Source organism: Platichthys flesus, chromosome 9 (genome assembly GCF_949316205.1).
Source record: "Platichthys flesus chromosome 9, fPlaFle2.1, whole genome shotgun sequence".
NCBI classification, from domain to species: Eukaryota; Metazoa; Chordata; class Actinopteri; order Pleuronectiformes; family Pleuronectidae; genus Platichthys; species Platichthys flesus.
Genome location: NC_084953.1, coordinates 9,183,874 through 9,211,724, shown reverse-complemented (window position 1 = coordinate 9,211,724; position 27,851 = coordinate 9,183,874). Strand labels below are relative to the sequence as shown.

At 43.0% G+C, this 27,851-nt stretch overlaps 3 protein-coding genes across 4 annotated transcripts in view; 2 read left to right on the top strand and 1 right to left on the bottom strand.

Moving 5' to 3' along the window:
* The first annotated feature begins 348 nt into the window (after positions 1-348).
* On the top strand, positions 349-12,619 carry LOC133961308 (WD repeat-containing protein 47-like). Its single transcript, XM_062396402.1, has 16 exons — positions 349-1,094; positions 2,164-2,357; positions 2,567-2,650; positions 3,061-3,145; positions 3,948-4,259; positions 4,511-4,950; positions 6,006-6,102; positions 7,259-7,431; positions 7,499-7,756; positions 8,401-8,476; positions 8,655-8,812; positions 8,948-9,114; positions 9,221-9,391; positions 9,535-9,666; positions 10,396-10,614; positions 10,781-12,619. Exons 2-16 carry the CDS (start codon positions 2,200-2,202, stop codon positions 10,921-10,923), a joined length of 2,673 nt encoding a protein of 890 aa, XP_062252386.1. The 5' UTR covers positions 349-1,094; positions 2,164-2,199; the 3' UTR covers positions 10,924-12,619.
* Positions 12,620-13,154: 535 nt separating this feature from the next.
* lim2.2 (lens intrinsic membrane protein 2.2) lies at positions 13,155-16,740 on the top strand. The gene is made up of 5 exons (XM_062395927.1): positions 13,155-13,276; positions 14,417-14,639; positions 15,289-15,429; positions 16,187-16,321; positions 16,568-16,740. The coding sequence occupies exons 2-5, from the start codon at positions 14,462-14,464 to the stop codon at positions 16,636-16,638; spliced, it is 525 nt and encodes a 174-aa protein (XP_062251911.1). The 5' UTR covers positions 13,155-13,276; positions 14,417-14,461; the 3' UTR covers positions 16,639-16,740.
* Positions 16,741-18,002: 1,262 nt separating this feature from the next.
* Positions 18,003-27,851, bottom strand: part of si:zfos-943e10.1 (GRAM domain-containing protein 2B) — a 15,043-nt gene continuing 5,194 nt past the window's right edge. Inside the window, exons 1-13 of one of the 2 annotated variants that reach the window (XM_062395423.1) lie at positions 25,655-26,147; positions 24,583-24,759; positions 23,329-23,392; positions 23,012-23,084; positions 22,819-22,922; positions 22,621-22,719; positions 22,406-22,477; positions 21,988-22,056; positions 21,643-21,739; positions 21,442-21,531; positions 21,077-21,182; positions 20,466-20,573; positions 18,003-19,755 (exon numbers count right to left, since the gene is read on the bottom strand). In XM_062395423.1, coding sequence (XP_062251407.1) covers positions 19,737-19,755; positions 20,466-20,573; positions 21,077-21,182; positions 21,442-21,531; positions 21,643-21,739; positions 21,988-22,056; positions 22,406-22,477; positions 22,621-22,719; positions 22,819-22,922; positions 23,012-23,084; positions 23,329-23,392; positions 24,583-24,759; positions 25,655-25,713 — 1,137 coding nt within the window. In that variant the 5' untranslated portion in view covers positions 25,714-26,147 and the 3' untranslated portion in view covers positions 18,003-19,736. Of the gene's footprint in view, positions 19,756-20,465; positions 20,574-21,076; positions 21,183-21,441; positions 21,532-21,642; positions 21,740-21,987; positions 22,057-22,405; positions 22,478-22,620; positions 22,720-22,818; positions 22,923-23,011; positions 23,085-23,328; positions 23,393-24,582; positions 24,760-25,654; positions 26,148-27,851 lie in introns of those variants that run through there. The other variant, XM_062395422.1, reaches the window with a different exon arrangement.

Below are 27,851 nucleotides of genomic sequence, written 5' to 3'. Positions count from 1 at the left end.
AGGGGAGTGACGAATACAGTGGTGGATGATAGGAGTGTCGGACTTACGAACAAGGTGTGTGTCGTGTTCGCTGGACTTTAATAAAGTTACACATAAAGAGAGGTTTCCTGTTGTCTATACGTGAGGACGCTACATTATGTACGTGCTCACCGTTCAAATTCATTATTTGGCATCGAGACCTGACGTGAACAGCAGGACTCAGTATTAAAGTGACATTAAAGAGTAATTTATTTACTCTTTAAACATTTGTCATAAAAACTCAAAAAGTGTTTAGTTTGTCCAGTTTGGGCTACTGGCAGCCTCCGTAGAGAGGACCCCCTGTTGATGTAAACATTAAGTATATAAAGGGCCCATTCGATGGTCAGGAAACAACAATTCGAAAAATAAGATGAAACACACAAATGAAAACATTAATAAGGTTGTTTCATATTCAATTTCACCTAAATCTTACATTTAACAAGATTCAGCTAACAGCTCACAAATGGAGCGTCCCACCCGACACAGCACTGCTGTAAACTGTAACGGAGTCAACACAGACACATTCACTTTTAGAAGGACACCTTAACCTGAGAATAAATAAATAAACAAACCCCCAACTGAATCTTAACAGTTAGATATATCAATTATTTAATATATGTGGGGACAAACTTTATTTTCACCTATAAGGTCAACTTGATCTCAACTTTTCTTTTAATAACTTGACATCTGAATAAGTCTTCCATCACTGACTTTGTTGAACCAGTCCATGATGTAAGTGGTTAAGTTTCACAGCTTTATAAGTGATATAATGATCATCAGCTATATCCATGGACCAGGTTGATCTTTGAGCTCGTGCAGTGGGTGTGGCCTGCGGGCGTCATCGCCGCAACGGATTGGTGCTCGTGCGGATGCGTCCGCATGGCAACCGCGAGCTGTGTACAAGAGTCCGAGCGGAGAGGAGCGTCTTTCCTCCTCAAACACCGACACGGATTCTAACAGTCTGTCCTCTGTCCTCCGTCTGTCCTCTGTCCGTGCCTCTGACCCGCGCGCGCGCACCTGGACGCGCGGACTGCGGAGCGGCGTGGATGCGGCTCGTCGCTGGCGCAGACTGACAGGTGAGCGGTGCGCACGTTAGCCTCGAGTCCTGCACGATGTCCTGCAGCAGAGAGGGACAGGGACTAACACTGATGCTTTCTGTTGTCCGGCGTGTGTGTGTGTCCACTACTGCACACGTGTGTATGCGTATCTGCAGGTGCGCGTGTGTGCAGTCATGCTGTAAACAAGGTGTCGGCTGAGCGCAGAGAAAGTGCTGAGGCTCAGGCCGCAGACCTGCAACGGTCACATCCAGGACAGTGTGTGTGTGTGTCTCTCTCTGTGCGTGCGTGCGTGCGTGTGTGTGTGTGTGTGTGTGAGGAATACAAACAGGGCGGTGTCAGCTCTGCCTCCACCTGAAGACGCCACTGCTGCCTCTCACTGCACTGACACAAACACACAGAGCATCATACATAATGAAGAGTCCCACATTCACTGCAGCTGCCTGGTGTTTAACCATTCAAGGTCTGAGCCTGAAGGTTCTGCCTCCTCTGATCTGTCTTATCATGTGTTCACCATGCTGCGATCATACGGTGCCACCATGTGCAGTAGTGTCAGTTTGCACACACCTTCCTTACATCAATGCTACATGGATCCCACTGCAGCTTGTAACACAAACACATCATATAACATCATCTTTAAACTTAATATCACACTCACACGCTACAGAAGTACTCTAGTTGGGAGTTGATAGGTGCTGGATGATACTGTAAACTCACACAAACATTATTATTGGAGGTAGAGTACGACTGATATGTTGTTTTGTGGGAAAATGTTTATTCCAATGTAGATGAAACAATTCCAATACAATATTATTTATATAAACATGTTGACAATGTTTCCTTAGATGTCGTCGATAATCAATCTAACCATGAACATATTACAAATAACTATAAACAACATACTCCATCCAAATATCTATAAATTAGAAATAAAAATGTTTCTGCATGGCAATCATAGACACTGGTAACCAATTTGTCTGTGAAAGTATCATAAGAAATGTAACATACAAGTCACTGAGCAGAAGAGTATAGACACTATCTAGTCCCTGGAGGAATATCCCAGTAACCTCTTTCTTCCTCTGTGCCGCAGCCGACTGGAAGCTGCCACCGCGGCAGGTCTGTAAGCATGACGGCCGAGGAGACGATCAACATCAAGGAGGCCGAGGTGATCAAGCTGATGCTGGACTTCCTGAGCTCCAGGAAGCTGCACATCAGCATGCTGGCCCTGGAGAAGGAGAGCGGCGTCATCAACGGGCTCTACTCCGACGACATGCTCTTCCTCAGGTCTGACAGAAACGTGTGGCGCTCAGAAGCAGATCAGCCTAGAGACACAAGTATTAGTTAGGACTGTTTGTTTCACGAAGTTATCTTCTGGTGCTTTTTGTACTAAATCCATATAGTTGTGAAGTCTGTGGCCTTTTGACTCAATAGGTGGTAGCACTTTGATGAGGGAATAGATTTCAGATCCCTCTTGAACTGTCCACTTTCAACAGGCAACTGATTCTGGACGGCCAGTGGGAGGAGGTGATGCAGTTCATTCAGCCTCTCGAAGGGATGGACAAGTTTGAGAAGAAAAGGTGAGAGAAATGATATAGATTGTATATTGTGTTGATATACACGTGTATATATTCTAACTTTGCATCTGTAGTTTCTGTCCCTGGCTGTTACTATCGGCTCTTAATTGTTTGATGTTTTAAATTTATAGTCGAGTAGAATTATACAACGTGTTGATCTATGTTTTTATATATCTGATAAAGTAGAGCAGTAATGAGTGTTTCCTTTGTTGGCGACTGGGTGAGATTTTCCAGGACAGTGGGAGACTGGTCATGAATTAGGTCAAGTCTCAGTGATGTACTGGGGTAAAAATACATATGTGCCTCAGTTACTCACTGGTCACAAACCATTGTCCCTAAAGTCGTCCCACTCAGTTGTCCTAAACCTCAGAAAAAACAAGCTAATTTCCCAACAGTGACATTTGTGTTTCCAGGTTCCGCTACATCATCCTGAAGCAGAAGTTTCTGGAAGCTCTGTGTGTAAATAACGCCTTGTCAGCTGTTGAAGAACCTCAAAATGTATGTATCGTGTCATTTGAAAACAAATGTGCACGCTGGGGATGTGAAACAACCAGTACCAGAACACGCTGAGACACCAATTACACTGATACTGGCCTTTTTAAAATAGAATCTGGGTTTCTTTCTGCTCCAGTGGAGCTGCTCAATGGTCTGTAGAAGAAGCCTCTGATTGAACTGGGACGATAAAACTACATATTAATATTTGGAAAACAGTGTAGATACAGATCATATAGCACTTACTGCATCTCACTTAATACTCTGTGTGATCAGGTGGTTTAAGGACAATCCCTCTAACCTCTCTGATGAATTCTTCATTATAAATCTTTTTTTTTTTTAAATACAGGTCCTGTATATTGTCTTATAGGAAGCATAGGTATGATTTTCTGATCATTATAAGCTGGAAAATTTCGCTCTACATCCTTTGTTTGCAGCCACATCTTGAAAAAAGTATGTTTTTGTTCATCTTGACCTTGACCTTTGACCCAACAGCTCAAAAAGTGAATCACCTGTAGTTAAACTTCTGAATAGTGTTCCCACTAAGTTTAGTGAAAATTCAGCAATGCATTGTTAAGTTATTTTGTTCAGACACAAACAGACAGCAACGAAAAAAAGATCTTGCTTGCGTGGTTCCACCAGCACACGGGCTGATCCAAAAACAAGACGATCATGTAGCATGGACACTCTCAGCTGTTACGCCTCATTGTTTTACCAAAACAATCCAGTGGGATCCTAGAAAAACAGGATTTAGATAAAACTGGATCACAGCCACATTCTGTCACAGCCTCTGTGTTCTCACCTTCAGCAGATGGAGTTCACCATGCAGGAGGCCGTCAAGTGCCTCAACAGTCTGGAGGAGTTCTGCCCGTCCAAGGACGACTACAGCAAGCTGTGTCTCCTCCTCACCCTGCCCCGCCTCACGCACCACGCCGAGTTCAGAGACTGGAACCCGAGCACGGCGCGTGTCCACTGCTTCGAGGAGGCCTGCGTCATGGTCGCCGAGTTCATCCCTGCGGACAGGAAGCTGAGCGAGGCCGGCTTCAGGGCGAGCGGCAACCGCCTCTTCCAGCTGCTCATGAAAGGGATCCTGTACGAGTGCTGTGTCGAGTTCTGTCAGGTAACGAGACCCCTGGACGTGGACCAGCAAACTCCACTGGGTGCCGATGAGGCAGTGAAAGGTTCAGGACATAACACAAACTACAGTCAGACTTTCTGCCACGAAACCTCATTAGGGGATATTGGTTTTACTGCCAAACTCTGATTTCCTCTCAGGTCTCATTTAAAGGTTTACAGGACAAGCAGGCGTCAACACAGAATCTCAACAGTTCCAGCTTCGGGTCAATTAACAAGGCTGTTCCTGTTTCCCAGAGCAAAGCAACTGGTGAGGAGATCACAGAGGGCGAGGTGCTGCTCGGCGTGGACCTGCTCTGCGGGAACGGCTGCGATGAGCTGGACCTGTCGCTGCTGTCCTGGCTCCAGAACGTCTCCCCGGGCGACTTCTCCTGCGCCTTCCAGCAGAAGACCCTCAAGATCCACGTGGACCGGCTGATGAAGCCCAGCAAGGCGGGCCACGCCGACCTCCTGACCCCGCTGATCAACCGCCTGTCTCCCTGTCCCGCCTCGCCCTTCCGCCAGAGGCCCCATTCGGCCGACACCTACATGTCCAGATCGCTCAACCCGGCCCTGGACGGCCTGTCCCACGGCTTGGCGGCGCAGGACAAGAGGAGCACGGAGGCGGACATGAAGTCTGCTCTGAGCCGGAGCCTTGTTGAGAACAATGTGCATCAGCAGGAGGATTCACCTGAGAGGTGAGCAGGAGGCTACGTGTGACTGGGGGGAGTGGCTGCACCTGTATCACTGCACCTACTGTGTCCATCAAGCTTTACTTCTCTCTCCAGCAGCTGTTTTCCTAAGCTCCCCTGCCTTTGCATGTGCATCTGCAACCTCTCACAACAAACCCGGCGGTAGATCTCATTGTATAGCTCAATGTGCAGCTCTGTTAATCCCATTAGACCTTCTTTAACACAGACATATTGCCTCGTCTGTCATCTCCCGCAGTGAATGCCACAAAGCGTACGAACGCGGCAGCTGCAGTGTAATCGAAAAGCTCTCACTTAATGACTCCTAAATGATTATCTTTCTAAAAATACAAATATTCATGTTGTTGTTTGTGCTATTGCAAATAATAAGACGGGTCGGTGCAGAAATCCTGGAACTAGCTCAGCGTCTGGATCAAAATGTTAAGACAGATGTTTGTCGTTACTCATGGACGGAGGATAGAATTTATTTTTATCTTCGAAACATCTCCATCACTGCACATCCTGTGTTCATGCTCTTTACTTCTTGTCAGTTTCTCAGCCACAGAATATAAATTCCTGCCTTCGAATATTTATCAATAAACCTCTTTTATGTTCTATTACCTGCAAACAGGGCAGCACCAGCATTAGTAAAATCTGATACCAGAGCATTAAATGAAATAACTCTTCTCACTGGCTCCACCTGCAGGAGGGAACTGGTACATACAAAACATTTTAAATAGTGCTACATTTTAAGATCAATAGTTTGACGAACTTAACAGGATTTATTGATGGTTTGTTTAGCCATTTTGTTTACATAAAAGCAATAAATTAAACAAGTTGATTATAAAATATTATTAAACTGCTGTTGCTCTGACAATTAAAAACTTAGTTTAGTTGTTTGCTGACAAGTGAAAATATTACAGCTCTTTCTTTCCTTTTGCTAAATGCAGTAAAATCCTGGAGTTCTACTTACATGAACATTTCTGCATTGTGTTGTCTTACTTTCTCTTTACTTTAATTAAAATTAATTTAATAAATAAAATAACAATTGTGAATTGTCATAGGAAACAACCACAGAGGCCTGATGGTCCCAACACCACACGCACACCTCTGACTCCTGGGAAAGATGGAGAGCCGCCCTGCAGCACAGAGACAAATGAGGTGATAACAATTACAGACAATCAGATTGTGTTTGTTTTTAGAATTATGCAAAAGCTACTCAACCGATTTCCTTGTTGTTTTGTGGATGGCTGGGACATTTAATGTTGGTGTGGTTTGAGGAATTTTCTTTCACTTTTTTAAATATTGTGAGATTGGATGCTTTTCAACATTTTCGTTGACTTCCCAGAGAATAATATATTTATCTTGTTGAAACAAATAGGGTAGGTTTAGGGCAGTGTGTGAAATCTGGATCTTGTAGATTTCAATGTGATTTCTTAAGGCCGGTTGGGCCTTGTTGGAAGTATGTGCTCGTCTGAGTGTCTTTCTAGTTGTATTTGATACTTATTATAAACTTTACGGACCCCAAACCATCGGTGATATGTCGGAGTGTGTTGTGTCGCCTTCAGTTGCTCAGGCTGAATTACTGAATGACTTTTGTCGTCATGTGTGGTCACTTGAGTCAAAGTCACACAGAGATTTTCAGTCTGTCGTCATTAATCCAGATTTAAGTGATTTGGAAAAGTTACCCCCTGAACTGCCTCCAAACCTCCACACCTCATAAATCCCTCCCCCGAATCTCGACCACTCGTGTTCAGGGGACGCTCTCACTCCCGCTGACCCTGTCCTGCTGGAGGGGGGGGAGGTCATGGACGCTGAAGGCACATCATCTGATTTGATGTGCAGGCGAGATAGCCCACTGCCTCCATCATCGCTCATCTTTATGCATCCCGGGTCCCATCTAGTGGAGAAAAGTAGCTCGAGATTGGTGTGTGTGTGTGTGTTTGAGAGAGAGTTTGTGAGAAAAGTGGTGAGAGAGAAAATACTGTAGGCCCTTTGGATGTGATGAGGTCCTTGAAAACTTTTTATGGGATGGATGATGGAGGACAAGGCCCTGGGAGTTGAAGAGCTGTCAGCTGCGGCTCTTGGGAGAGAGTTAGTCTTTTATAATCGTGTGTGTTTGTGTGTGTGTGTGTGTGTGGTGGCATTGAGCAGTACCAAGCTTTGATTCAGAGAAAACTGAGAAGCAATAATAAATATTCATTCAGGCTACAGGGCAAGTTAAGGTCAAATAAATCCTGTCAGAGTTTGGCTCTACATAGGCCTACCATTGTCTCGCCGTTTTGGCTCACTGGTGCATGTGTGTGTGTGTTTCCAGTGCTGTGACTCTGAGGAGCACATCCAGGAGTTTTACAGGCAGCACCTCCGCGTACAGCAACATCTGGAGCAGAAGCAGCAGCAGAGGCAGCTGTATCAGCAGATGCTGCTGGAGGGGGGGGTGAAGCCGCAGGACCGAGCCCAGCACAACCTCACCGAGACCTTCCTGAGCAGGTGAGCACGTCACATTAAAACATTCAGGTTTAAGTGAATATAAACTTCATTGTGGTCTCGTCTCCAGATCGATACAGAAATTGGAGGAGATGAACGCGGGCATTGACCACAAAGGAGATGAGGTGATGACCCATCTCGGCCAGCAGTGGAACGGACTGACGGGAAGCGGCGGCGCCTCCAGTCAAGGGACCGGCAACGCCCGGCACACACCAGAGACGGGGCTGCCGAGGGACAAGCCCGGTGGAGTGAGCAGCAGCACCCCGTTGAGGACCGGGAGCCACGGCTTGCCCTCCCTCAGCGAGTCTCCAGTTCCGACCAGTCAAAGGTCAGAGCCTGTCCAATGTGTGGTTATCAGCCATTACAGGAAATGATCACATTTTAATATTGATCATTTAATTTCTCCTTATGTTACTCTGCAGCTCTATACAAATGTTAAAGCAACACTATGTATGAGGAACAGCGCCCTCTGCAGCCCCACCGGGTGATTTATTCTATTGGGCTCCGTGTCCGGGTGAAAAAGTGATTTGCATATAGACAAAAAACTAAGTCTAGCAAGAGCTGTTTTCAGACATGACCTGTGGGTAAAGTGATAGAAAGATAGATAGATGGATACTTTATTAATCCCGAGGGAAATTCAGACAGTGCAGCGGATTGGCTACGGAGTTTACCTGCAGTTTGTCTTTCACACGTACACAACTCAGGAGATTCTCTGCACAGCATCACATCATTATTCAGGTGAGAGGTGGAGCAGCCTGGTGCAGCAGGCAGAGGCAGGAAGTGACGTGTTAATCACCGGTGTCACTTCTATTACCACAAGCTCTCCTGACATCTTTTTGAATTCTCTTCACCGCTTTATTCAGCAGGAGATTTTTTTTTTTTTTGCATCAAACCTGTGTTAGAAGTGTTGATTGGTTAGAAGCGAAGATGTAGCTTTAACCAATAATCTGTTTGACGTTTTCTGACCGGCAGCGCTGAGAGGATCCGAGCGCCTTGTCCCACGTCGCAAGAAGATCCCGGCAGCTCTGCAACACGTAACACACAAGAGGTACATTCAACTCTGCTGCTTAAATAGTAATCATGTTTCTCTCTGTTCCACATTAGCGTAGTGAATCTATCTATACATATTCTAATGTTTAAATGAGTTTAAAGCGATAACAGAAAAGTAAAGGTCAGGTAAATATCATCTGTGCTGACAAATAATTTATAATAATTTTCTTGGCCAGGTGGGGAAGTCCAAAGCCCAGTTTGTGAAAGTGAACCAGCTGGAGGACACACAGGCAGTACGCGCCGTGGCCTTCCACCCCTCGGGGGCGCTCTACGCTGTCGGCTCCAACTCAAAAACCCTGCGAGTCTGTGCCTACCCAGAAAGCCTGTCCACCAGGTAGGAGCCACACACAGGCACGTTCCTCCAGCAAAGATCAGTCATGAGAGTTAAAGTCAGGGTAGGTAAGTTATTGAATCGCCTACCCTGACTGTAGGTGATCAGTCCCTTGTCTTTTCTTGTGTCGATTGTTAGTCCTGGTGCCGTCAAGCAGCCGGTTGTGCGCTTCCGGAGGAACAAGCACCACAAAGGCTCCATCTACTGTGTGGCCTGGAGCCACTGTGGACAGCTGCTGGCCACCGGCTCCAACGACAAATTTGTCAAAGTCCTGCCTTTCAACGCCGACAGCTGCAACGCCACAGGTAACGGTGACTGGAATGTAGCCCTGAAAGCACGAGGTTCATCTGAATAGTTCAAACTCTCATATATGTGTGTCTGTGTGTGTCTGTGTGTGTATCTCTCGTTCAGGCCCGGACCTGGAGTTCAGCATGCACGACGGCACCGTCAGGGACCTGGCCTTCATGGAGGGCCCCGAGAGCGGAGGATCCATTCTGATGAGCGCCGGAGCTGGAGACTGTAACATCTACACCACCGACTGTCAGAGGGGACAAGGCCTCCATGCTCTGAGTGGACACACAGGTGAGTGGAGGACACAGCTGTGAAGCGATACATGAACACTCATTTTTTAATTCTCAGTCACAATAAATCAGTGAAATTATAATAAACTTATAAAAACACAAACCTACATGAAGTATTTAAGACTTCTCCATGTTGTCAAACAGGTCACATCCTGACTCTGTACACGTGGGGGGGGTGGATGATCGCCTCCGGCTCCCAGGACAAGACGGTGCGTTTCTGGGACCTGCGGGTCCCGAGTTGTGTCCGGGTGCTGGGAACCACGCTGCACGGCTCAGGTGGGTCGAGATTCATCCTCCACCCGGTTGTAGAGCTAGTTTATTTTCCCTTAATTTAAGAAACCTTATAGAATATAAACATTCAGGGAGCAGAGACATTCACCAGAGATTTGCGATGGGGTTTATTTCCCGTTTTTTTTTCTAATAAACAAAAGTAAAGGTTTTAAATAAACATTAGGTTTTGAAAATATCCTTGAAACATTATAAGAAAATACATTTGTATTGAGCAGATTTGGTTCACAAGAAGAAATTACAATATTATGTATTCATTTCTATATTTGTAAATATTAGTGTTTTATTTTATTTAGAGATAGATATGGATCTTTGAGGATTGATGCTGATACTGATATAAGGAGGTAAAACATGTTCTATAGGGATTTATCAGCCGATATGCATTTTGGATTGATCTTTGTGATGTCATTTCCTGTCAAATCCTCATGACAAAGAAATGTAGTTGAGGTTTGAATTTCTTCAGTTTAACCACAAAATACAACTACAGCCAAACATACAGCTTGAATAAAAAACATTGGTGTTTTGAAACATCTTTTCTGCTCTGTTTATGTTGTGAAATAAAAGTTTTCATATCGTCAAACAAACCCTAATATCATGATATCTGTGAAAGACTCACATCAACATATATATTTGCCAATTTCTTATGACTGGATTCCAAAGTTTGAAACGTATCTTCAATGAGAGAAACGTTATTGATCAGCGCTCTGTGTCCCTCAGGCAGCGCCGTGGCTTCAGTGGCGGTGGATCCCAGCGGCCGCCTGCTGGCCACTGGTCAGGAGGACAGCACCTGCATGCTGTACGACATCCGAGGAGGACGCATCGTGCAGACGTATCGACCGCACGGCAGCGACATCCGCTCGGTGCGCTTCTCCCCCGGAGCCCACCATCTCCTGACCGGCTCCTACGACAACAAGATCATCATCAGTGACCTGCAAGGTAGGAACACATGCCCGTACTCAAGGGGCAGAATGATTTAAATTTCTCAAGTTAAAATTCAGTTTGAAAAGAGTAAATGATTCATGTCTCAAGAATTTCACAATTTAACTGCAGATATGAATGCATTTGATTAAAATGGTGGCAACCTGTTTGTCTCTGACCTCAGGTGACCTGACAAAGCCCCTCCCCCAGACAGTGGGGGGGGAGCACGGTGACAAGGTGATCCAGTGTCGGTGGCACCCCAACGATCGAACCTTCATCTCCTCCTCTGCAGATCGAACCGTGGTCCTCTGGGCTCCGGGCTCCTGAGGGCCACAGACACACACTGGTGAACACACAGCGTTCGGCCCTGTGTGGGATCACTTAGTGCTTCACGGTGTGTTTGTGTGTGTTTGTGCATGTTCACATGCAACCACATTGTGAGCATCAATCCGTGTATGTTGCACAGTTTAAAGGTGTGTGTATGTGTTTGTGTACGTTCTGTGACTGAACATTTTTAAGGTGGAAAATTCGGTCACACTCGCACATTGTGAGCGTCAATCTGTATATGTTGCAGAGCTTAAAGGTGTGTGTGTGTGTGTGTGTGTGTTTGTATACATTGTGTGACTGAAACATTTTTAAATTGGAAAATAAAATCCCTATTATAAAAAAAAGTTGAAGTAAAGGAGAAGCTAAGTAAATGAGCTAACGATGTTTTGTGAGTTTAAATGCTTAAAATATTCAGTGTGTGTGCGTGTCTGTCTGTCTTCCTGTGTGTGTGTCTGCGTGTGTGCATGTTTCTTTGTGTGTTGGGGCTTTGTAGAGCGTACAGATGAAAGTGCACAGTTGTAGTTAGAGCAGAGAGGTGACTGATATGCCTGAAGCTGAAAGGCATGAGTTAGTTCCCTGCGAGCACACGTTCAGGTTAGTTTAGTTATTTCCTCTCAATGTTAAACCTCATGTGAATCAGCCGGACGCTCACTTCAGAAGTGACGCAGTTCATGAAGCTGTGACCTGGACTCATGTGGTGGAAGGGAGCCACGTTCGGTTATGCATATCATAATGTGCCTTTGTAGACTGATAGACTTATTTATTTATTTGCAGCTTTATCCTCATACGCCTTTTCTCATGTGTAGAAAATGTGCGCACACGTGTATAGATTCAAGTTTTTTTCACCACATCTGTTGTTGAGAGTGAATTCGCACTTTGCACAAATGCTGGATGTTCAGTTTGTTCAGGTTTGGAATAACAGCGGTGAACAAAAATGTATTTTAAATGTGTATCAACCCAAAAAAGGATTTCAGACTAAATTAATTATTTGCTACACAAAAATGAGAAGTCAGTGTTGGAAACTCAATCAGGCTGCACCAAATGTCACACACTCGTAGATATCAGTTCCCCAAATATGCCTGATTGTTTTTTTCAGCAAGATCCACGACCTATTCTTTGTGAAATCAGGAAAATGTTGAAAAATTGCCCATCACACAATTTTAAACAAAGGAATAATATTTCTGGATCTTCTTTAAAATTGAAAGGATACCTCTCTCGCCCGTACCACATCCTTCCGACCAATCATTTTAGCTTAATCTTGCTCACGAACAAACCAACCAAGCAACAAACAAACAAACAAACAAACAGACCGACAGAGGTGAACATGAGAGAAGAGGTTGGGAAACTGATCTGAGGACAACAGTCATGATGCACTTTAAACTAAGAGATGCTGCTAAACTGTGAAGAGTGAAATGATCCAGGCACATTATTTACTTTAACAAGGAAGATTTTATTTTTATTCTCACTTTTCACTCACCTACACAGACACCTGATGCATGAGAGAGACAAGACGACACAGTCAAGTTATGAATCATATTTGACCTGATCTGTGGCCCAATGACAAATTCAGCCTCGTTGTCCAACTGTGTGGCTTTATGAAAAAGTTTGTTGAAGGGGTCACTGGGCGTCAAACTGTTAAATCCAATAAAAGTGTTGTTCTTGCTTTTGAAATTAAATAAAGTATTTTTAAGTTACACTTCAGAGCCAGCTCTCCAAGTTCTTTATTGAGTCGAGTCAGCGAATATCAAAAAGAGGGAAATTTAAATGTGTCACATATATTTATTTGCATGTACTATCACACACACAAACACACACACATACAAACACCTCTGGGTGCACACAAGTAAATTGCAGACAAATAATGCAGAGTACACAAATGCTTATTTTCTGCTTTCACCTGTTCCCTTTCCCAGGCGCTGTGCTGTGTCCTCCTGACGTGGCTAAACTGGGGCTAAACTGGGGCTAAACTGGGAGGGGTCATAACCACTGACAGATAAAATCATCATTCACTTACTGTAGGTGTCAAATACTTTTAAGTAAGAATATGGTAAAAAAAAAACAACTGAGGGAAAAGAGAAGTGGTCGTGCAGGAGACAAAGAGATGGACTGACAGTTTAGAGTCTACGATGTTGGGATGGATGTGCGTTGGGTGTTTTCGGTGGGTGTGGGGGTGTGTGGGCTGAAGAGGTGTGTGCATGGGGGGGGGGGGTGGATTTAGCATCGCCCACATGCTGCGCTCGATCATTCCCTCTTTTGTGAAGTGGACAATGAGAGCCAGGGGGTTCAGGGCTTAAAAAGGATACGCAACACAGATACCACCAGCGACCCTGGACAGACACCGGCCAACCCAGAGGTACCAGGACTTTTTAACAACAACTTGGAAAACACACAGGACCTGTATTTACTGCACTGCCAGGAAGATACTACTTTTATATTTTACAACAAGAAGAGATGAAGTGTGTGTGTGTGTGTGTGTGGGGGGGGGGGGGGGGGGTCTGTCTGTGATGCTTCTACACTGGGAGTTATCCGTGCAACCACAGGCCTGAGATGCAGTTGTTCATAATTCAGAATCCTGCGACGCCACATTCAGGGTCGCAGATGTTCTGGTGGAGTTAGGATGTGCTTTTTAGAATTCTGTGGTTTTTTTTTAAAGTCCAGAGTGAAGCCAGCACACCTCTGATTCCACAATCAGAGGTGTGCTGGCTGGGTGACAGCCTGACTCTGCTGACAGCTCAGTTGTTCAGTGCCGGATTAGTTTTGCGGTGCACGCAGCGGAATTAGTGGAGAACAATGGCCCCTGAACTGCCAGAGAGGCAAAGCTCATTGTCACCGTCCTGCAGCGGTCAGGTTCAGGTCCTTTGCTGGCGAAGCGAATGACTCAGTTACTTTTTGTGTCCTTTGTGCAGAATTCTAAAACAAGAAGACCTTTAAAATTCATGTCGAGCATCACTCATTTGTTGTCAGTGGATCAATTGTGATTATCTTCCACCAGAGACGTTTGACTAAACAACTTTAATACTGCAACTTCTGACAGGAAGTGACGCAGAATAAGTGTCCGATCAGCAGTTTAATGCTAAACGCAGTGATAGAATCATAGTGTGTGATGTAAGATGTGTGCATATGTATTGGCTTTGTGGTTTCATTGTCATTAATATGAAAGAACACACGTATTGGGACGCAAGACAAGTTTGGCAAGAGAAATCTGATAATTAAGTGGAATCTTATCTTAACCTTTCTCATTTATCTTCTCTTATCTCCTCTTGTCTGAAGGTGTAAGTGAACTGTGAGGTTGTTATCTAGTACAGACACGACACACACTCTAGACTCTAGATGTTCAGTAGTCTGGCCTCATGCATGTGAGGCCCTCAGGGAGTTCACTCCAGGCCGAACTTGAACCAACAACCGTCAATCAGCTCAATGAACTTGTGAATTTATGAATTTATATTTGACGCCGACACGTTCTGACATCGTCTCCTCTCGCCCCCCCGAGCAGCTGCTGAATGTTTAGGAGGACACTGTTTCCCCCGGCTCTTCCACCATGCTGTACACTTTAGCAGGGGGGGGCACGCTCTGCGGAGTGGCCGCCCTGGTGCTTCTCATCGTCTCCACGGCCACCGACTTCTGGATGCAGTACCGCTACTCGGGGAGCTCAGCCAATCAGGGGCTCTGGAGGTTCTGCATCAACCACAAATGTCATGCCCACACCATAACTGTAGGTGAGTGAGTTCTCCAGAACAAGGGAAGGACCTGAGGCGACACCATGTGAAGGTTTAAGTGATAATTACTGATTTAGTCATTTACAAAATAACATGTGGCTTTGATTCTTCTAATTCTTATCAATTGTTACCATAGCAATACAATCCACATCAAATCCAGTTTGGATATGAATTATTATAAAAACTAATCTGTCATCAAACTGGTGCAGAAAACAGTAAATCCTGCAGAGCACAAAATGAAATGAAAAGTGAAAAGAAAAGAAAAGACTGATTTAAAAAAAACTAAAAGTTAGATTTAGAGAAAGATAAGACAATTAAAAGGAAAATTAACTAAATAAACAAAAGAAAGATAAAAAAAGAGAAGAGAATGAAGGAAAAGTAAAAAAAAAATTAAGGGAATAAAATTTAAATAAAAATAAAAGAAAGATAAGAAATATAGAAATATAAAGGATAAAAGAACTTATACAAATATATGTATTTAAAAGGACTAATTGTTTGTGTGATTATATAGTGAGAATCAAGTAGGTTCACACACAAAATGACAAATACCAGCATGAGCACAAAACCAACATATCAACATGTAGTGTAAAAGCAGGTCTACTGTGCATGTGTGTGTCTGTGTGTGTTTCTGACCTCTGTGTGTCTGCAGCCTTCTGGGACGCCACCCGGGCCTTCATGCTGCTGGCGGTGCTGAGCTGCTTCGCCGGGGTCGTGCTCGGCCTCACCGCCTTCACCAACGGAACCAAGAACCGGAGGGTCCGCACGGGGGGGATCGCCCTCGTCCTGTCAGGTAACAACGTGCACTTCATCATGCCGACCTGGTGGTTAGAGACATTCATGATAGACTATATCTAATTTGTATTTGCAAGTGATCTGTATATTAATTTTTCTCTAAAAAAATCTACGTATTTTATGTGTTCTATAAACCCCCTGTGGACGAATGTCTGGAATTTGCCTCAAACCCCATTCCGGTCTTAATACCACCGAGGTTACGATTGTGCCTGATGTTGCAAATACTACACATACCAAGGAAGGTATTGGAAGCACTCTGCCGCCACCTAGTGGTCGGAGTGGAAAATACGTACCAGCCCCTTGGGACTGAGCAGCAAAGTTATTTTGAGGTATTAAGCTTTATCTGAAATGCTGTGATGATGGAACAGCAATGATTTTACAGAAACATATGTTGTTATTCAATTTCAAGAAAAGCAGAATCAATCTACATACCAGAGACTGGGAAATTTGATTACTACTGTATATGCTATATTGCAATTAACAACCTCCAATTAATTTAGCATCTGTATAAAAGCCAAAAACACAACATTTTTTTTTATATATAATTGGAAGTTAATTCAGGCATTAAGGGGTTGACTAGTTTTATTTATTTAGACTTTTCTACATCAGAGGTTGAATTGGAGTCAGAAGAAAACCAGTGATAAGGCTGTCAGTCAGATTTGGTGCCATCTGTTGATGGAACATGTTACTGCAAACCTTTAAAGTGCAGTTTACGTATAAGTGCAGTTTCATGTTTGTTTTTATTCTGTGCTCAGGTTTCCTGGCTCTGTTGGCTCTGGCGATCTACACCGGAGTGACGGTCACTTTCTTTGGCAAACGCTTCGTGGACTGGCGCTTCTCCTGGTCCTACATCATCGGCTGGGTGGCCATCATCCTGGCCTTCGCAGCAGGTATCTACTGTGTTTAGTTTCATTGGAACCTTATGTTTATTGTGAGTGAGTTTCAAAGACTGAAGCTGAAGTAATAAGTAAGAACATTTCTACTGTGCTATCCTTTTCTTGACAGCACTCATATGTAATAATAAAAGGACTTTATTCAAACAATGCATGTGTCATTTAAGAATGAAACTTTATGACTCATATTTGCGGATGAATATGTATACTGTTAAAATATATATTCTTGAATCTCTCCTCCAGGCGTGTTTCAGCTCTGTGCCTACCAGAGAACCGCTGCAGAACCTGCTCCTTCAAATAACCCGGAGACCTGAACAAGACAAATCACACAGATTCGCTCCGAGGATCTTTCCATGGAAGCTGCAGCTGCTGTTGTATTCATGCATAGAATGGAATAAAGTGAAATCTTAGACTCAGGAGTGGTTTAATTTCTTACCTTTACTACAGCCTTTAGAGAACACTTCTTTTTGCTTTAGGTCATTGATAAAGCAGCTGATTTCGGGTTTTATGTTACCAGGGTAGAGATTCAGATGAACAGACACCAAAACCCGAAAATATAGTTTAATAGGCCCATGATGGTTTGGATTTGGGAACAATAATAGTAAAAATAATAGAATTACAATGACTGAGGAAATGCATGAAGAATCATTGTAACAATACTTGGATGATGAAAGGTTGGCAGTGGCACTTTCGTCAGAATTAACCTTATACAGCATGGTCTATGAGAGTAGCATGTTTCACTGTGTACATTCTCCACTAGATGGTGGTGTTCAGTCACATAGGAGGTAAAACACACTGTGGTGGTAGATGACAGTTCACCTCCTCTCATCAGCTCAGAAAACAATAGGCTTTTGGAATAAGAGGCTTTTATAGAGGTGATAACGCAACAATACAAATATCCAAAGCCAAATTTGCAGTCAGCTCTGTCCATCTGTCAATTGAATAAGACATTTAAATATTTAGAGTTTGGTCTTGCTGTGGCTGCTTTTGTATAAACTTGAGTAAATGTAAAATGTTCCACCCAAAGTCCTAACTACTTTGTGCTCATCGGCCCTTAAATCACTAAATGCATCATCACTATTTCCTCAAAACGGAAAAAACCCTGACTGACTGTTATGACTCACGTTTTTTTGTCACTCGAAAAACTTCTGTTGATCAACTTTCGTAGGAACAGAATAAAAGGTCAAACACAGTTTATTATTTACTCTGCAACATTTGATTTATTTTCAACAATAACAAAGTCGTCTCACAGAGATCACTTTGAATTACACAATGCAAATAAATATATATAGGACCATAGTAGAATTAAGGACATTAACAACTGATACAAAATTATTTACAACACTTTGAATAGTGCAAAACTACACAAGAACTGCTCTCAATGAAATTCTTGCATTGAGCCCATGAGAACAGTGGATGTGCGCTGCCCCCTGGTGGGCAAACATAAGAACTGACAGTACTCTATGTGGCATGTTGACAAAACCTTAGCGAATCATTATGAATGTGACTCTTGTGAAACAGGGTGTAAGAAAAGTACACCTGCCTGTCACCCCTGGTCAAAAGGAGTGATGTAAAATCTTTGAGAGGTGGTGAAGATATGCACTTTTAGGTCAGTTGAAAAGGGGGAGCAAGAAAAAGCATTCTAAGAAGCCAAACACACAATTAGTCAAGTCAAATCTCAAATCAAATAAAGTGTCTTTTCTTAAAAAGAGACGTTTGAGAAACCACCACAGCCCATTTGGAGTGTGAGCCACATCATGAGCACCGCACATGGAAACGGCAAAAGGAGGAGATGACAACCTAAAACCACACGGCAGGTAGTGCCCACCACCCCTGAGTGAAAACTATTTAAAAAAGGTCTTAGCACCGTCAGACACCACAGAACGCCAGCGTTGCCATTTCTTCTTATTCCACACACGCCATCATGGACAGTGACAGGCACAACACAATAATTTTTTTTTTTTATAAAGTGCGCTCGCTCGCTTGAGCCGTTACTTTCGCTCACGTTGGTTTGTTTCTTTTTCCTTCTTCTTGCACAATTTATCCCCAATTACATCAAGCTCCATTTAAAAACGACACACAGTTAAATAACATTTTGCCATGCATAATCATTTGTTGCATATTGAAATTTCTTTTTGGGACCACTCGTTTTTTTGCTGATGAAAACTTGGACCTTGCAGCAGGTGCGGTTGTAAATCCTCCTCTCGGTGACGAGAGCGAGAACGTACCAACACTTTCAGTCAAGTGTCGATATTGAAGACACATGCATGAACATCAGAAATAAATTATTGGTGCTACTATAAATAATCTGATAATTCTAGAATGGCCACTTGGTCCTCAAGAGGCCTGTCCAAAAGAGAGGTTTGTACTTGAACACAACATGGTTACCGAGTCATGGCAGACAGGACATGAACAGACGTCTTCACGTCTACCTTTTAAAAGACCAAAGTCGTAGAAAAGTCGTACACCAAAACACATCGTTGCATCTGAGACGACCTCCTCGTGGCCTGTTGTACGAAATATTGGTGCACTGATGATGCATTCGTCCAGTAGAGACTGGAGAAAAGAATTACCTCTCAGCATTGATCACTAAATACATTTAAATCATGCCAACGATGAGGAAACTAATACTGCAATCATTGCTGATTGGTGAAAGAGAGAGAGGGGAAGACCATCAGGAGAGAACCCAGCCTCTGCAGGTTGACCCCAATTAGAAATGTCTGTTTCTAACATTTCAACCCACAGCTGATTAAGAGCCAGTCGAAGAGAAGTACCCAATTCCAAACAGAGAGTTATACTGATGATAGATGGAAAGTTAAATAAGATAATAGGAAACAGAAAGTCAAGTCATCTCTGTGCACTCATGCAATAGATGTGCACTGTGTGCATCTTTGGCTACGCATAGCACTATGGCTCCTCTGTGGAGGTGCAAAACTAAGCGCTACAACGGGCTAATGCTGACTGGTATAGCCCTGTTCAGACTGCATGCTCAAGGTGAAGAGAACCTATGAAGGACAAAGAGCTACACAAGTTCCCAGATGTGAAACAGTTTCTGTCAGGAAAGTTCCCCTCAAACTTGGCTAGTGTGGCACCATGCTAAATTAAAAACCGGCTTTGGTATGAATGACAGACACGCTGCAGCCAGGCAGTGTGTGTATGTGTTTGGTTCGGTGGGACTCAAGTCGCTGCACGTTCTCTTGTGTTTACTGCAGCAGGAGCCAGTTTAGCCCTTCAAGTTGACAAGTCGTCTTGGGAATTGCACGGGTCGGCCACTCTTCCTCGAGCCAGCAGGACAGGCCGTGTTGGAAGAATAGTGCGAGTACATTGGAGTTCTCCCGCTGGGTTCTGCTGGGGAAAGGCCAAAGTGTCCTCCAGTCATAAGTCAACCAATCTCTCCTTCAGTCGCTGAGTGTTATGTGTCTTGGCGGGACCTGTAGGAGGAGCAGAGAGAAACAGGTCAGAACTAAGTTTACACGCCTAACTAAACGCTGCTAGATTAATTACGTGGCAGCGAGGCAACACCTTTTACAGGAATTCAATATGCCCCGTTTCCTTGAAGGACAACACAGCCAGACATGCAACAGGGCAAACAGCAGAATGAAAGGAATATTCATTTGAAGCTGACAGCTTCAAATTGCTCAAGGCCCCCCCTCCCCTCGTGCAGCCCTCTAGGGATAAGCTGTATGGATCAGTGGATGAATTTGATAACTACATTCTGCAGATACATTTAACACATAAAACAATATTATTGCAATTTTGTAGCTTCCCTATTTAAGCAAAACCTCTTAAACTCCTTGAAACTGCAGCTTGTATGTGCAGGTCGTTTCCTCTTGTGTTGATGGTAAGCAAACTAGAAGTGTCATTGCAACATCCTGTTCCTCAAGCCACTTAAATTCATGTGTCATGGTAACTGACAAATGGGTTAATCTTCTTTTGACCTCTTTTGAACACAGGGGCACAAATACAGCCCACTTCTTTGTACTTGTTTTTCCATGGCATGGTGTAGCTGTGAGGCCGCATTGCTTTGTAATGTCTTCGGCAGGCTTCTTATGTGAGGCGTTTTATGTAAGACGCCTCACGTTTTATGTGTGCAGAGCAATAAAGAATAAAGAGAATGAAATCAGAGGAGATGAAGTCTTACCTGCTCTGTAAAGTGAACTCCGGCAGCGCCCCGAGGGAAGTCAGCTGTTCCTCCAGAGCCACGATACGCAAACCGATGTAGCCTGAGGACAGCAGCAGCAGCACAACCCTGCAGCACATGACAATTCTCCTTTAGTTCAATTCTCATTTCCAGGGACAGAAGTGAATACGCTCAGTTTATAGCAGGTGTGGAAAACCAACAATAGCTGATGAACACATGTTTATATGGTTCTTTTACTGGCAGCTAACACTGCAAGTTAAACCTCATCAATGAACTGCGCTGCCAATAAAGTTGACAGTTTACTGCCCTCAGTCTAGAGGCCTTATCGAAAGTAGACCAAAAAGCCTTTGTCTAAATTTAACTGGTTGAAAATACAATCGGCAACCTTAGATTTGTTTTATGCAATGAGACCGAACTAGATCACCTTGTTCGTAACTACCAGGACAGGTTTCTGAAATACCTTTCCTTCAAGGAGTGTGACTTTGAGAGTGAGAGGTCGATTTAGATTAGCACATAGGAAGACAAGGCACTGGATTAAAAGGAAGAAAAAGGGGAAGAACAGATGAGAGAGAGAGGAAAATAAATAATAAAGGTCAAGAGTTGCTACTCACAAAATCAAGTAAATGAAGAGTAGAGTGTTGAGGGTGCTGGCCTCTCTCTGAACCAGCAGGCACTTGGCCTTTTCTGTCATAGTCCAAACCCATGATCCACCTGAACCTGGAAAAAGAAATGTAAATGTAAACATAGCAGGAATATCAAGGCTGCAAGAAGTTAATATATTTATTGAGAGATCAAACACATGCTACATTATAACTGTTTAAATACTTTAAATGGTTTGTTTATCTGCTCTACCATCTGCTTCACTGAGTCTGTAAGTTTTAAAAGATATAGATGGAAACAAATGTCAACTCGCAACCCTGTGTACTGCGCTTGTGTGTGTGTGTGTGTGTGTTGGTGTGTGTGTGTGTGTCGTTACCTGACACTGACAGCTCCTCTGAAGACGAGCTATCACTCTGCTGCATGTGCACGCTCCTGAATGCAGAGCCATTTCCATTAGGCACGGCCTCTGTAGAAGAAGAAAGACACAACAAAGCAAAGTGTCAAGGCCTCATTTATTACTTGGTGCTGAACACGTACATGAACTATGAAGGAATGACATTTTGTGTGGACCCCTTACCTGGGTATGGTTTATACAGAGGCTGGTCAGGTAAAGACTGAGACACAGAACCATCAAACTGGTCGAAGCCATCATCCAGACTTGACAGACTGGAGTTCTGTACAGAGACAAAGGAAAAACACACAACGTCAAAGGCAGTTTTAAAAAAAATAATAATAAAAAAAAAAAAAAAAAAAAAAAATCATATTTCTGGTCACAAGTGGCTATTCCCTTAATTTAGATCTATACAAAATTGCATTATATGGGCTCAAATATATATTTGTTGGATAACTATTTCCCTTTGCTCTCCCAAGGCAACTCTATGAAGGTTATCTAATTTTGTAAAAAGTAGAGGAGGCCTCTTACCACAAGTTTGCTCTTATCAAAGCTGGTCTCAGCTGAGGAGAAGATGGGGCTACTATTTGTGCTACCGTCCTGTAACAGAGAAAATTTACATGTGTGTCAGCCAATACAATTCACAAGAATGTTAAATAACATGTTATCTTTAGTTCTGGTAACCTATCATCTACATACTCTTAAACACTTAAGCAATATAAACAGGGTTACACCAAAGATTTCTGATGCCTCCATTGGCATTTTCTGAACAAGAGATTGTCATGAGAATGGATTAGTCTAAACTTGGAATCTGAATTGATACACCCTATGCTTATCATTTTATAATCTGACTGTAAATTGTAGGTTTTAATCTGAAGATTTACCAGATACTCTGAACATTTTGAATATATTAGGATCCTGTGTGCAGCATTTGAACAGAGACACTCACCTCTATCTGAGGACAGACTGATCGCAGCAGCTGGTAACATGATTCTCTGTTCCGCAGCGACACGAACAAGTACTGAGCAATGAGAGCAACAAAGAATTTGAATATTAGCTGTCTGCTCTGCTGGCAAACTTGAAGCATTAAATCCACTTTGTCTGAATTAATACAATCAAATGTCAGTTACTGGCTGTGGGACACTGAAGGATAGAAAAACCTACCTTGTCTCTTTCACTGGTGCGGATGGACAAGGCGTTGGGCACCAGTAGAGCTGTGTTCTGCTTCTTCACTATGTGAATGCAGGAAACTGGAATCACTACCTGCAAGAGAGGAGTGCAGAGAAAAGGTCGAGCTTAGAAACCAATCAAATCAAACTTCAGCTTAAAAAGGTATGAAGGACAAAGCCTGAGGCTGTTTACCTTTGTGTCCTTGAGTAAGACTGAAGAGTAGAAACAGGCATGGGTGTCTGTGATGTACAGTCGACCATGGTAGGGCACTTCCTTTTGCAGGGCACAGATGTATGCTGGGAAAAGAGGGGAGCACCAAAAATGAGTTTAAGGTGGATCGTTCACTGGATCCGTTCTTTCCCCTCTTTCACTTTTCTTTACCTACCATGTATCAAGTCTTCACTCTCAGGAATGTGAGGAAACAACTTGTGGAATGTCTTGTTGTGCTTAATAAAACTCTGTAAAAAAGGAAAATTTAAGAATATTTAATTTCCTGAAAATGAAAGCAACAATCAAGGCATTTGAAAAAACAAGCAGGTTCTTATTGGCTCAGGAGTAACTTTCCATAAAGTCCCTGCTCTACTTTAAACCGCCCACACACACCCATTCACTAAACAACACACACTATGGTGTACTTTAGGTACCACCCAGGTCTGTAATCTAGTTCTTTAAACATCTAAGTGACATTTAAGGTGGACTTACACTTTGTGTGCCCGTGCCTTCAGTCTTCTCGAAGCCTCTGTTGTCGACATCGAACGTCTGCGATCTGCAGGGGCACGAGACACAGCTGTCAGTTTACAGGCAGTGTTGGGTTTCAACAGAGGTGTGTTAATGTGAGACGTTACCGACACGACTGCACAACTCAGTGCAGTACATGATGTTCATTTTTAGCACTGTCATGTGGCAAAACTATCACTTCCCCTGATTGGCCAAAAGGGTCAAAAGGAAATGGAAAGGTTTCACACAATGAATGAGTCAGTTTTCTGTAGATAGATAAAGAAACAACAACAACAAATGCTAATTCATAATAGATTGAAAAATAAATAAATACAGATTATCAATGCTGATTGGATGTTGAAGTTTAAATGCATTCAGGTCAGCTATACTTATGTGTAAATATAATGAAACCAGAGCGACTACAGTAGAGCATCACAAGACATTTGTGTCTGATCCTACAAACCAAATTAAGATGAAGTCAAAGTGTAGTTAAAAACAAACCTAAGCTTTGTTTGATTCATGATTAATTTCTATGATTTGCATCAAAACCGTACAGAGAAGTCACACAACTGTTTGTTGTTCTTTGACTGAGACAAGAAGCTAACAGTTCTCTTCAGCTCAGCATCTTTACACAGATATTTGTGGTAGTGTGATGTCACAAGCATATCCTCCATTAGCCAGTCAATTTGTGTGTACATCTTTCTCAGACATCCTTGGCAGTTGTACTACTACTACAGTGAATTGGAAGTGTGGACAATGCCTATTTTTAAAGTGTTCTTTACAAAAAATAGCTGGGTCTTCACAGCGTCACGTAACAAGCAGCAGGGGATGAAGACAACTCTTCACCCCAGCTAATATCCCAGATCTGTACCACGCACTGAATCATACAATCATGTGAGAAAACCAGCAGGCTGCACCGGCTGTGAAGTCATATGTGTGTGTCTGTGTGTGTGTGTGTGTGTGACGACTGAACAGCAGCTGAGAGCCGAGTCGGGTCTTGTGATGCATGTTCAGAATAGCCTCCGAGAGTCTCCGCTACGTCATTTGTGAGATTTTAAGCATTTTAAAGTGAACCAAGTGGATGTAGAGGCCACTGTCACACCATGTCTTGACCTTTAAATATATTGATGGATAAGTATTTTACAGAAAAGTGGGTCATCATGATGGTGGATTATTTTAACAGTAAAAACTGTTTTAAGTTTTAACCCCACGTACGTCAAACATTCCCATTGGTCCTACCTGACGGCTACTTGTCTGAGGAGGGTTTTGTGCTGTTTGTTGATCTCCATCTGGGCTGCCTCCAGGCTAAGGGCTTTCTTCGTCTCCATCTTCTTGATGCTGCCATTGCTCGAGCTACTCCTGCTTTTCTTCACTTTGTCTGGCAGCCCGCCACCGCTGCCGTCTACTGGGTAGCTGCTGAACATGGAGAAAGAGAGAAAAGAGAAAAAACAACAGATAAAGTAACATGCTAAATGTGCTTTCTTATTGTACAATCCATTTTCATTTGCTTATGCAAAGGTGTTACTGCAAGGAACTGACATAATAAAGGCACAATTACACAAAGCTCCATCACTATGTGAATATTAGAAATACATAAAGTCCCAAACGGAGCACCTGAAAGCACAGTGAAACGCTTAACCAGTTTAGAAACCTAACTTCAAGACACAGTGCAAAGGACATAACCCACAGACGCTTCACAGCGAGCAAACAACTTGACCACAGCTCAGCGCAAAGCTGAACAGGAGACGGGGAGGAAATCAACATCATCTTAGAAATGTCACTAATTTAAATTCAAGTTCAGTCTCTGCACATACGCCTGCAACAGTCTGCGCTTCCCTTTTAATATTCAATAGACTTCATATCACCTTTATTTCTACAAATTTGAAAAGGCTTAGGGTTGGCAAAAATACTTGTTGGGAATCATGAATTCATTGATATGTTGCATCACTCCTATGGCTGTGATAACTCCTCCATGACGCTTTTACACGCTGGTTAACAAAGGCTCATACTCTCAAAACTGGCCATAGTGTAAAAACCAAAATGTCTCATAAACAAGATTTACTAGAGCCGATGTGATCTTCTGACGGCTGCGGCCTGTCCTTGACCGAGAAAATGTAACACACAACCACAGATTCATCAAGAGAACACATAGTCAGCTCAATTCTACTGACATGCACCTACACCTGTAAATTATGTTAACGACAACACAGTACACACAGCGTGACACTGTTTGAGAGAAGCCGCAATCTCAAGTAAATAACAACAACAAAGTAAGAATACTAAAGACAAACAAAAACAAAGAGCATCTTACCTGGTCGTTTTAAATCGCTTAGATGAACGGAAACTCATATACCTACTGACCGTAGGCATTTCCTACGTAACGGGTAAAAAAAACACCCAAAGCTCCTTTTATCCTTTAAAATAAATACTGGTTTCAAGCCATAAAGGCTGAGGAGTTCAAAATTAAACACTTAAGAAGATACAACATTCTAAAAGGTGTAGTCCAAGACGAGTTTCAGTGCTGGTTAAAGTCAGAGTCCTTCTCAGCATACTGCCTGAAAGAAAACTGTTGCTGTATGAATGTGCTGCTAAAGAGGAAGTCACTTTGTGTTGAGAATGGTGTGACACTCCGTAGTGAGTGACGTCAAACTTAACCACTCCCCCTGAGCCAAACAAGCATGAAAGGGACCAACGTGCACACAGTCTCCTACATACACACAAACACAGCGGGAGCAGAGTGCAACTCAAGCACAGACACGTTTTGGAAAACAAGGCTCAACTCATCAAACCTTCCACTTATCCACATATCAGAAATGTCATCCTCATGAGATTTGTTCTAGTTAGGTCAAGCAAGATCAGAGACTTTTTAAAGAACAGTTGTGTGTGTGGATTTTTATGTGTATGTGCGTGTGTGTGGGGTGTGTGTGTGTGTATGTGTATGTGTATGTCTATGTGTGTCTGTGTACGAGGAAGAAAGTAAAATAATTGTGAGGAGCTCAAACTCGCCCTTTGAGGCGTGGTTCATTATCCAGATCTACCTTCTGGCAATGATTCCAACCAAGGAAAGAGAAGAACACCACAATACAACCCTCAAAGTCCCTCCTTTATAGGAAGTCAGACATCAGTCATACTGACAACCAAATAATAAATAAAACTAAGGCTCTTTGATAAAATATGAAAGAATTTGTGCTATTTTATTAAGCCCAGTCACTAACCCATATCTCATACCTGAACATTCCCCCTACCTTGTCACATAAGTAATTGGGTTAAAGGTCAAAGAGGGAAGCAGACACATGAAGTAATGTTTAGAGTGGAGGAAGTTTTCAATGAGAGACAATTAATTTCTTGTCAGGACAAAAAAGTAGCTTTTTGTAGTGGGATCTATGGTTTTAAGTGTCATCAAAACTCCAGTCCATATTAATGTTAAATAAAACACAATACGGTAGTTTTATTATATATCAGGAGACTCTTACTATAGTCCCTTAAAATGTACTTCTGAAACCTAAATGCATAAAAGTAATGCACAGATAGACTTTGTAGCCAGTAAGCTGCTGTGGTTGTTTAAACTAAGGCAAAACACAGTGAGAGCAATTTCATAATCACAGCTCAACCGTTGATCATGTTTTTTTCCATGCTCACCTGAGCCATTTCCAGACCGCGGGGGGGGGGGGGGGGGTCAAAGCAGCAGGGCAATATAAGCACCATTCGAAGGCTGTGAACTGTTTGAGTTTCCCAACAACTTCCTGTCTTTACACAGGACTAACGGTAACCATTAACAAGATCACAAGGCTGTTCCTGTAACACTGACTGGCCGCCAGCGCTCCTCGGCTGTTCCAATAGGAAGTGCTCTCTTCTGCAAAAGTCAATCAAATCCTCAGGGTCCAAGGGCAGAAATGTTTCCACAGACAATACATTTTCATTTGTTTTTGCGATATCATCACTGTAAAGTCCCGTCACTGCTCTGGTGACAGGCAGAGGAAAAGTACCTTCAATAATGTCAAGTCTCAGTTTATGTAGGTGGGATTAGTCTGGTAGTCGCTGAATAAAGGCTCTTGTGTATAATGTATATTGCAGAAGCTATGCAATATATTGTTACTGTCATTATAACCCTGCAGCAGAAAACCCTCCCAACAATATTCATTTATCTAACAGTAAAAAACGTGTTTGTTTGGAAACTGCGTATCGTGCTAAGATTATCAAGCCTGTCTTAACTCAGAGAGTCCAGCTAATGGCCATTAAAAGTGTTCAAGGCCAAAGCCATGTAGGCAAACGCATGACATGATTGAAAGTGAAAGAAAAGTCAACAAACTCTATCAAATTCTATCCTGCAACCGATTAAGAGGGATGCGCACAAGTTTATATTTATCTGGTTTTGCTCCAGAGAACAATTTGTCTCAGGGACAGAAACTACAGCACAGAAGCAAGCTCACATGATGGCATGTTCTGTGAAACAGATTACTGAAACATTTTACACTTCATTCAATTTCTGTATCTGCATTTGTATAGTG